At 41.1% G+C, this 10525-nt stretch overlaps 1 protein-coding gene across 1 annotated transcript; it reads right to left on the reverse strand.

The window, feature by feature from the left end:
• Nucleotides 1-2482: 2482 nt before the first annotated feature.
• On the reverse strand, nucleotides 2483-9764 carry LOC135463529 (angiopoietin-related protein 7-like). Its single transcript, XM_064740788.1, has 8 exons — nucleotides 9719-9764; nucleotides 6809-7042; nucleotides 5873-6009; nucleotides 5091-5258; nucleotides 4229-4582; nucleotides 3763-3868; nucleotides 3209-3373; nucleotides 2483-2852 (listed from the first exon to the last, which is right to left on the reverse strand). Exons 1-8 carry the CDS (start codon nucleotides 9762-9764, stop codon nucleotides 2605-2607), a joined length of 1458 nt encoding a protein of 485 aa, XP_064596858.1. The 3' UTR covers nucleotides 2483-2604.
• Between the last annotated feature and the right edge of the window lie 761 nt (nucleotides 9765-10525).

The raw sequence follows: 10525 nt of genomic DNA on the forward strand, positions 1-10525 counted from the left end.
GTCACTCCCGAGTGTATCTGGTATAACATTCCAGCTTGATTTAGGTGCGAGATCGGGTGTGGTAATAGTGAGATCTATTGCTGAAGTGTTGCCTGTGACGAAGTCTATTGTTGTTCCCTCGCACTCGTTTAGGAAGACTAGGTTGTGTTCTTTTAACCATGCTTGTACTGTGTTGCCACGATCGTCACTGTGTTTACACTTTGCATCCCATAAAGGGTTATGGCTATTGAAATCGCCGCAGATAATAGCACTTGGGCTGAACATGGAAATAATATTGTCCAGTTCTGTTTTGGATATTTTCCTCATACTTCCGGGAGAGTATATGTTTATAATGTGGATTGGTTTATTTTCGTGGTATATTTGAATAGCTTGCCATTCAAGTAAGTCATTTACGTTATTCGAGCCCATATACAGGTGTATGATGTTTTCCTTGACAAGGATAAGATTTCCACCCAGACGGTCTTGTAACCTATCACATCGGTATGCTTTATAGCCGGGGATATTGAATTTGTTGTTGGGGTTGTTTCCTGGTTTGAGGAAGGTTTCCTGAATACAAATAACCTCGGGGTTAGTTTCAGAGGTAAGTACTTTAAGGTTGTCTCCGTTTTTTTGAATGCCGCGGGCATTCCATTGTAGGATTTTGATGTGATTTTGATTGAATTTATTGATCGAAATTTGGAGCCATACGGTTGATCATTGTTGGGGCTGTAATTATATTGAAGTATTTAGTCGTTCTGATATTTTGGTTGGAGTAGATGCCTTCTGGGTAAATTTTGGGTTCATTCCCCATTCAATTATTTCTTTTGGGGTGAATTTCCAATTTAGAAAGTCATGTGCGATATTGGATATTATGTCAGTTTTGGTTCTGTTTGTTGTCCGTTGATTGTGAACGGAGTTGATCACTATATTTATAAAACCCAGAAATTCCAGTTTACTCATGATAATTTGGTCGGTTTGTTCGGTTCCGGTTTCCTGTGCATGATTTTCTAGTTCACTTTGCGCTGTCATTTTGTCCTTAGAGGTGGGTTTTGTGTCTGCCTGGCTTGTTTGACAGCTTCGGCGTAACTTACTCCTTTGTCTGCCTTTATAAACTCGATTGTTTTGGCTCTTTTGTATGCGCTGCACCCTTTATATCCTCCTGAGTGGTTTTGTTTACAGTTTGCGCAGGTGGTCTTTGTTTCTGTACAATTTTGATATTCATGTTTTCCTGAACATTTGGGGCAATTTATGTCGGATTTACAAACTTTCTTTGTGTGACCATATTTTTGGCACTGGTAGCAACGTCTAGGCGCTTCATAGAAAGGTTTCACAATAATGTTGTGCAGGGACAGCTGGATTGTTTCTGGTAATTTTAATCCTTTAAAGACAATCATTACGCTTGTTGTTAGTGTGTTTCCCTTACTAAGACGTTTTGCATGCAGAACATTTTGATCTTTGAGCTTATTTATCAGATCTTCCATTTTGGTATTTAGGTCAATGCCATATATTACACCTTTACATTGTGTTCTTCGAGGTGTATAAGGTTTAATATTTACTGGTTTGTCTGCCAGAAGGTCAACATGTAAAAGTTTCTGGAATTGCGTTTCGGATCTGCAACGGATTTTAAGGTCACCGCCAGGTAGTTCAGTAACGCTGTGGACATCCCCAGCTTTCTTTTTCAGGTCTTGGGCTAATTTCTGTTTAGGGAATTGGCTAGCCCTCATATTCACTAAACTGTGAATAATTGCTATAAAGCTAACAATGCCTGTAGGAGGGCTTTGGGCGAAACGCTTCGGTGACCTGTTCAGTTCAGGCTGCTGGTCGTCGTCTTCACCAGCTTTTATCCTATCCACGCGGAACTCAACCACACGCTGATTGGTCCTTTTTTTCTTACATAATCCCCTTCTCGTCCGTTTTGGGGGCTATCCATTGGTCCGTGTTGGGGCAAATCCCGCTCACCCATTGGTCCGTTTTTGGCGACAAAGAGCTGTCCCACTCAACTTTACAAGCCGACGTTTTGCCTCTTTTTTTTCACTCCCACTACCACCACTACTATACTGTACTCTATTAAACTACACTCCACTCTAGTATACACACCCCGTCGTGGAAAAAACCCACCATCACCACTACCTGACACACACTTGACACACCTCCGGGCTGGGAGTGACCCACACAAAAAACACCCTCCTCAAAACCACAAAAACTCACTCCTCAATGCGACACCAATCGCGCATACTCTACTACTTACCTCAAATTCAGCAATAGTTCGTATTTATTTATTTGATTGGTGTTTTTATGCCATACTCAAGATATTTCGCTCATATCTCGGCGGCTGGCATTAAGAGGAAGAGGAGAGGAAAGAGAAAGACCGTATACCTCGACTGATAAATATTAAACAAACAAAAAAACTCACACATAACCACCATAAACATTTGGTTTATTGAAGTTTTAATGAGCTGAAGTGAAACTTTTCCAGTTATTGATGGAAATTAAGGCATATCTCTCATCACCATCGACGTTAACAACTGATATACAAATCCACTCGCCAACGTTTCGCTTTTGACGAATGCGCCTTTAGCACTTGTCGATCAAAAGTAGTTCGGTATTCCCGCGCAGCGTAGCTGTTTACTGAGTGCGGATCCTCATGAGAGACCAGTTAGAGGCCTGGGACCAAGATGGCGTCCTGGCGTTCACGTTGGTGGTAGAACAGCTGTACTGATAGCGACTACAGGATCCCCACCAGCCAGATTTGGCGCAGTATCTCGTGGTCTTAAACCAAAAGCCGCCATTTTGTGTACTACTACATCTGTTGTTGTTGTTTTCTCTGTCCTTTGTGCCGAAGCTGTAGTTTCGCAGGTAAGTCAATTGATCGCCTGCAAATAAAATAAACCTTCATAAAGAACAGTTGTACTAAAAGCAATTAGCACGTGAAGTTTTACATAGGTTTAGCATAGGTTAACAAAACCTACAGACATAGATCTATATAGGAAGTCAAAAATATAACGTCCCCGTTATGGAATATTTAGGGCAAAACTTACTCCCCTTAGCTAATAGCGAATGTACCATATTTCAGCCTGACGTTGTGACTTTTCAAAGAAACATAAATAATTATTAACACTGAACCTTTTCCTCAAACAGAGCTTTGTTTTTATAGTTTTGTTATGTGGTTGTTTTCTGTGAAAAGAATTTGCCACTATAGTGGCACACACTATGTTTGTTTATATCGCACCTGCATTTCCTGCGATGTAGCGAACTGACTTCAGCTTAAAGTTGCGGCTGCTGGAGTCCATCTGGAAATCCCTGTAATGCGAGTATCGGAGCTGACCAACACTCGTCTTGATGTACACCTTAAGTTCGGAGTGACGCGTCGTCAGGGAGGAAATGGCGTCATTACCTGAAAGAGAAGAGAGGGATAAATCACAGATGTTAATACTTTAGGCCGAGTCAAGCCAAGGACATATGTGTAATCACTGACGTCATGACTGGAGAGAAAGAGAGAGACCAAAAATTACTCAGCGGAGTGGTTTAAAACTTCTTCTCTGTTTTCCTATTGGCAACTGTCTGCATGATAGAAACCAGTTATCACCTTATTTCTTAGTTCATGAGTCAAGTCACGTCTAGGACAAACATTGAACATTTTTAGAATACTTAGCGGCATGCCTTACCAGTGAGGCGGCACCATGACTTTCTAGTCTAGAATCATGTCTGCTCTTGTGAAATGGCCGAAATAATAGTTGGTACCTCGCATACAGAACAAGAAGACCGGCGACCAGAACAACTTACCCAGCCAATAATCGCTGCCGGCGTCTCCAAATCCGTTTTTGTATTCATTCCAAGATTTGTCGAATTTCTGGGCACATCCACTTGCTATGTCTCTGCGTTGAATAACCTGTGTGGAAAAACAATATGGAATCGAGGCATCCTTATTTGATTCATCATATGAAGCAGTAAGAGATCAACAAATATATCTTTGACTAAATTGATTATAATTACCACAGCAATATTTAACATGGAAATGTACAATGTATATTTATACTCTATTTGCTAAATCCTTTTATATGTTTTCCTGGTATGGTTGTTAAAAGAAATTCTGAGGGCATTTCTTTCCCGAAGTAGTAAACGTTATATTTTGTTGTTAAGCCAAGCAATGTTATTGCCATCATTACAAAAATAAAGTTTGATAAATTGCCATTTAACAGGTTCAGTTGACAGGTTCATATTTGGATGGTAAGTATAACTGACGTCTTACCGTCCATCCACCGCCGTCACCCATGTAACAGAAAGCCTTCACAGACTTGCCGGTGAGGCCGAATGGATAGATGTCATAAACACCATCCTCCCTGACGCCATGAAGCTTGTACAACTCGTAACAGTCACGTGCAGTGTACACTTCCGGATCGTCTGCGGCGTCTAGCTCAGTCTCGAGACGTTGTATTTGCTGGTTCAAGCTCGTGACACGTGACTGCAGGATGCTGACCTCGCCATTGACCTCTGCAAGCTCGGCCTCAGTATCGGCCTTGGCTGCGTAGATCTTCCTCAGGGTATCGTCCTTGAACCCGACCGACTCGGTCAAGGACGAGGCAGAGGATTCCAAGTCGGTGATCTGACAACATAAAGTGTATATGTATGCTACTACATCTTAAAGTTTCATTTATAAAATTTGTCAGAATATTATCAACTGGAACAGCGCTGAATTTAGCCAGTCCACTCATTTACACTCAAACATATATGGATCTTTACTGAAGATGCAATGTAGCCCAGTTTTTAATCTTTCACCGGTGAATACTTCTTTTTTTTAAATACAGATGGTTTAAAAAATACAATTTCGCTCTCTCAGTATTTGCTGAGATGAAAAATAGCTGTCGCCGGTTTAACTGGCCGACCATTCACCGGGAGATTCTGATGAAAGGCTCAACGTGATAGGTGAGGCAAGTCAGATGAAACACGGGGGATTTCACATCATGCCCAATCACTGAGGCACTGAGTTGCAAGTCGGACGACACCTCGTACTGACCAATCCCCGAGACAGCGTGATGGGAGATACTGATGAGAAGTTTGGCATGCCACACGAAACCACGTAGTGTCCAATCAGCGACACGAATGAGTATTACCTGAGCCTCCTGTTGGCTGAGGGTCTCCTCCAAATCGTCACGTGCCTGGGTCAGTTCCTCGTAGGATGCCATCACCTCGGCGAGAGTGTCGTTAGAGGACTGGAGCAGAGCCACGAGGGTGTCCATATCCTGAGCCAACCCGTCCCGCTCGTCCATCATGGTGTCAACCTGAAAAACAGAGACGCCAGGGCCATTATTCATCCAGGATTGGACTCGCCCTGCCACATGTACAGTATATTTACACACACCTAATCACTCCCCGTCGCTAGATGACTGAAAAATTGTTAAGTGCCACGCAAAACCCTGAGCATGCATACATAAATGGTTCGCCCTATGCTGTGGACATTTTATAAACTCTGAACTTGTCTTCAGCTACTATATGGCGTCTATGTAAGCACGTCAGACGCTGAAATGTCTGTCAGTACGTTGCCAAAAGTATTTGGTTCACTTTACAGGCAGTCAGGTTTCCTCTAATCATTAAATTGACTGCCGCGAGGTGTGTTAAAAATCCTTGAGTATGGCGTTAAACAAAATCGAATAAATAAAGAAATAAATAAATAAATAAATAAATAAAATATGATAGAAAATATGTCGTCACATAAACCCACGATACAGAGTTCACCTTTTCGTGCGTTTTTATAAGCAATCCGATTTTAACACAGTCAAGCCTAGTGAAAAATATCATGAAACTGCGCAAATGTTTCATCGCCGCACAATAGCAGTGCAATATCTTACTTAACCCTTTAACGTCATAAGCGGAAATAATTATATGACTTCCTGACCTGCGCAGTTGCGTTCTGAAGGAGGCGTTCCGTTTTCTTGATATCAGCTTGGACGCTTTCCAGGGCTGCCTGAAGTTCGGCAGTTTCACTGACGTGAGACTCGATGGTCTTTGTGAGTTTGGCGACTTGAGCTCTGTCTAGGAATTTGAGAAACATGTCAGCTTTATACCTAGAATATAGTGTCAAAAATCTGCAATGTATTGTGAGACTGAAGTAAGGAAAGTGGCAAACTGTAAAGAAATATGGCGTATTCCAAACAATCCACAAAAACAACAGCAGATGGTTGGTTGTTTAGATCTGACCAACAAGATAAACTGCAACGTCCCAGATTGTCCCACAAATTGTACAATAGACTTTCAACGACAAAAACACAAGGGAAGAGGTTGGTGACAAACGGAAACTCGAACATGCGCTATCAGCACATGATGAACCAAACATCATACCAACCTCCCAAACAACGTTGAAACCCTGTGAGATGTTCAAGTTCTCATGAAGAATAATGACAATTGTGTCTAAAGCACCACTATGTTACAATCAACTTTTACTTCACTTTTAATCCCAAAATACACAGCGTGCTGAGAAATAATGACGTCATTTTGCAATCGATCTGGGAGCAGAAGTCTTATAGGGCCTACAAGTTGTACGTGATTTCATAAACTTTCGAAGCTGAAAACATGCATGCCCAGTCGTTCAACAAAGTCTTCAGGACAGCTTTAGTTTCGCATTAAGGTGTCACTAGCATTAAGATTTAAATCCGCTTTTGATTTGTTTATGACAAAACTTGATTTCTCATTGAAATCTGCATGTGATGCGACTAATCAAATTTTGCTGTCATGGATGAAAAGGTGTTATTAGCATCATTTATACCTGCATTTTATTTATTGTTTTTTTATTAGAGATTCTTTTGTTATTATTTTATTTAACTTAATGGTTTACTTGGAAACATGGCGTAAATCTCCCAGCCGTGGACGCTGCGGATCAGCTCATTGTCCTCGATGCGAGCAGACGACAGGTCGCACTTCCGGTGCTCCGCCTTGTACTCAAATGATTGACAGGTGTCAAGTTCCAGACACCTAGCGGCGCAGTCTTCTGGCTCAGCGTCATTCACACGCCCAAGGTCGTTCTGGGCGTCAATCACCGAGTTCCGCACGACAAAGAACTTCTCCACAGCTACACAAAAAATGCAGAAGGGAATGGTTACGCAGTCATAATACCAACGGACATACCTTACTCATTCTACAATGGGCAAAGTATGAAGTATGATGAGATAGGCTTATACCCATGTGAGTATACATGGAGTGGTTATAGCTTAACGCCACTGCGGCAATAGATCTACATGTCGTTCAACTTGTAACTTAAAACTATAGAACAGGTAAGCTAGTTCTAGTTGGAAATTAGAAGTTACAAGTTGGAGTTCTAAATAAATTATTTCTCTATTATTTCAGCCATATCGTGGCGAGAACAAGTTAAAACCAGGAGATTGTAAACGATTTGATTTTTTTAGAACAAACAAAATCAAACAAAATCATGGCTGTTATGTTCCATAAAGCGATACCAGTGACCAAGCATCAAGGCCCAGCTGACTGTCAAAAAAGAAAACCAACAGATGCTAACACACATAAAGACGAATAGCTTTGTTCAACTGCCGAAGTACATAGACAATGGAAAATTCGACACAGTCAACCTGCATGTACAAATTGTAACAGTATTTACAAAAACAGGCAACATGGAGAAAAAGCACGACAAAAATGAAAGATGATCGACTGGATTTGAACCCCACCAGATATCATATCATATAAAATACGTCTAATGATGAAAATCACCACAGCGTGTTTATTGAGTTAGGTCTTGTCGATCACCGCACCTGGTTCTGTGCGGCATTCTAAAGCCCGACTCTTCCTTACGAACGTGTAAGGTCTAGACCTGAATAGAAACTGAAATCCGCGATATTTCTTTAACGGTTGATTTTGGTCAAATAAGAGAACCATGTTTTGGGCTTGTCATGACACAAGGTATTGTGTGGATAGACATTTTTCCTATATATCACCTTGGCTTTGGAGTTATATTGGTGATAGCACGGGGTATGGGGGAATGCCGTCGGGATTGTTGCGGATTACCCATGATGCATTGCGAACTGGGCTGACTTTACGTGCAAACATTGAAAATTGTTCATTGATAACTGTGGAGACTGTAGGGAGAGTTGTTCAATTCTCGCTTTGAGTGACAGCCGGCCGATCTATGGTGCAGATTACCTACAGCATATGTTAAATGCACAGGCTTACATGTCTATGTCTGAAGTAGGGTGGTGTCATTTAAATATTTCTAGCGAGAAAACTATAGATCGTAGCTCAGATCTGTTGACATGCATCAGAAACTACATGTCTTGGGCTACAATTTGGTGCAAGTCTCAGATTTTCGTAGCTTTCCGAGTTCTCGAGTTAGAGGCCTTTTAAATTAAGTGAATGAAAAAAGTTAACAATTTTAAAACTTGTTCTAACTGGGATCACTCTGCAAAGTACATCAAATTTCAAAAGAATCCGTTCCTTCCTTCTTGAGAAGACGATTTTTAAAGGTTTTGATCCTTGTTTCTAAAATCACAAAATTTCAACAACACCCAATAAAAACTTTTCTTTTTACAGCTCTTAAAGCTCCCCGACCCCCATCCAAAAAATAATAAAAATCCGAACGATTTCAATAGGTGTTCCAGCACGGAGTGCTAGGCCAACTAATTAGACGCACATTTCAAAAACCTATATTTCTGCACATGCAGATGTAGCGACATCGTGAAAGCCTGGCTATGACAAGAGTTATTTGTATTATCAAGAAATGAATAAGTTCCGTTTGAACCCCAATTTCTACAGTAATAGATGTAGTGAACAGGTTCAGTGTGAAGTCATGCTTCTACAATAACAGCAATAACGACACCAGCGATACCAGTCTATCAAGTACGGAACTGTATGTGTAAACAGTAGAGATCAACGGGTTCATGGTGAACTCATACGGTTGCAGTAACAGCAGTATATACTATACTATATGCTATACTGGTATATCAGAAGAATTGTATATAGAAAACGGAGATGACTAGATTTAATGTAAACCTGTTTAATTCTGTAGTTTCGAGTACACGTGAATGGACTATAGATAAACACAGATGCCATGTCCTAATCAGGAGAAGAAACCAGTGGTAATAAAAGCAAAAACTCACCCGCCTGGCTAGAAATGACAAAGAGACCTGCAAAATAATTAATAATTAATTTTAATTTTTCCTTGCCTGATCAGTGAGATCGTTTTTTTCAATGTTTTATCATGAACAAGAAATACAGCTGCTTTGCCGTGGATGTTCGATAAATGCGACCAGACTACATGTAGAGGTAAGAGAAGGTGGAGGACCTACAGACTTCAGAACAAGCATCGTCTTCATGTTCATTTTTAATTGAATGATATTTTATGTTGAGGTGAAGAATATTTTTACTTAAACAATGGTTATAAACATTTGTCATATTTCAATCGGAACATCAGATGGAAACTTCTTGCGTACTCGTTACAGCACGTCCGCCGCTTTCTGTTCGTTCGATTTTCATCGCCAGGAGCACATTTTGCATAAAATTCCTGAACCACTCTAAGGTCACTGGGGTCACGGTGATGAGACAGGAAGTGATACCAGAAAGCACAAAACCGTCACTTTAACCTTTGTTTCTTATAATACTTCATACATATGTATTCCCTTTATCTAAAGTATGCACAACATGATTCTTACCAACACGTGTAATAATTTCATTACTGATTACTGATTAAATAGTTCCGCGCGAGGACACCAGTAGTGAAGCTTAGCATAAACATGCCTACTTGCGTCGTACAGGTTCCAAAGATCAAGCTTGTCTGGTGGTGACATCGATGTAAAGCGTGCATAGAGAGCGGCACATGCGCTGAAAGAAGTATGAACTTTTTGACGTAAGACGAAAAATACCCGCGTTAACTAGATTCGAACATGCCTACGTGCGTCGTACAGGCTCCAAAGATCAAGCTTGTCTGGTGGTGACATCGATGTAAAGCGTGCATAGAGAGCGGCGCGTGCGCTGTAAGAAGTATGAACTTCTTGACGTAAGGCGAAAAATACCCGCGTTAACTAGATTCGAACGGGCGACCCAACACAGTGACTATGACTGAGTATGTTGTATGCATACATGTACAGAGAACACGGTTCGTTTAGCGACAGATACAACCGGCACACTGAAGAATTAAAAGTTTTAGTCGCATACTCACAGAGGCAGATGAACGTCTTCATCGTGACTGCAGTGAGTCGTCTTATGCTCAAACACACACATCTCAGCCTTATTTATACCTCGATGAGGAGCCGTCCAAAACAAGCAGCAGTAAACTTCTGCCGATTCATAGTCTTTATTGCAATAATCTCTGATTACGGGCTGAAACCTGATCTCTGATGACATGTGCTTTTGACGGTTGTCTGATAATTGCTTTATCTCTGTTGTCGAATCAGGGTAATTGGTCATTGAAGGCTTTTAACTTCAGAAGCAGCTGCCCAGGTATATCATGTCTGTCACGTAATTGGCCTAACGTAAGTCCGTTTCCAACAAGTATAGTTTTACATACTCCCCTGGTCCGACGTTGCAGGACCCTGCTGTAGGGTTCCGA

This window comes from Liolophura sinensis, chromosome 3 (genome assembly GCF_032854445.1).
Source record: "Liolophura sinensis isolate JHLJ2023 chromosome 3, CUHK_Ljap_v2, whole genome shotgun sequence".
NCBI lineage: Eukaryota > Metazoa > Mollusca > Polyplacophora > Chitonida > Chitonidae > Liolophura > Liolophura sinensis.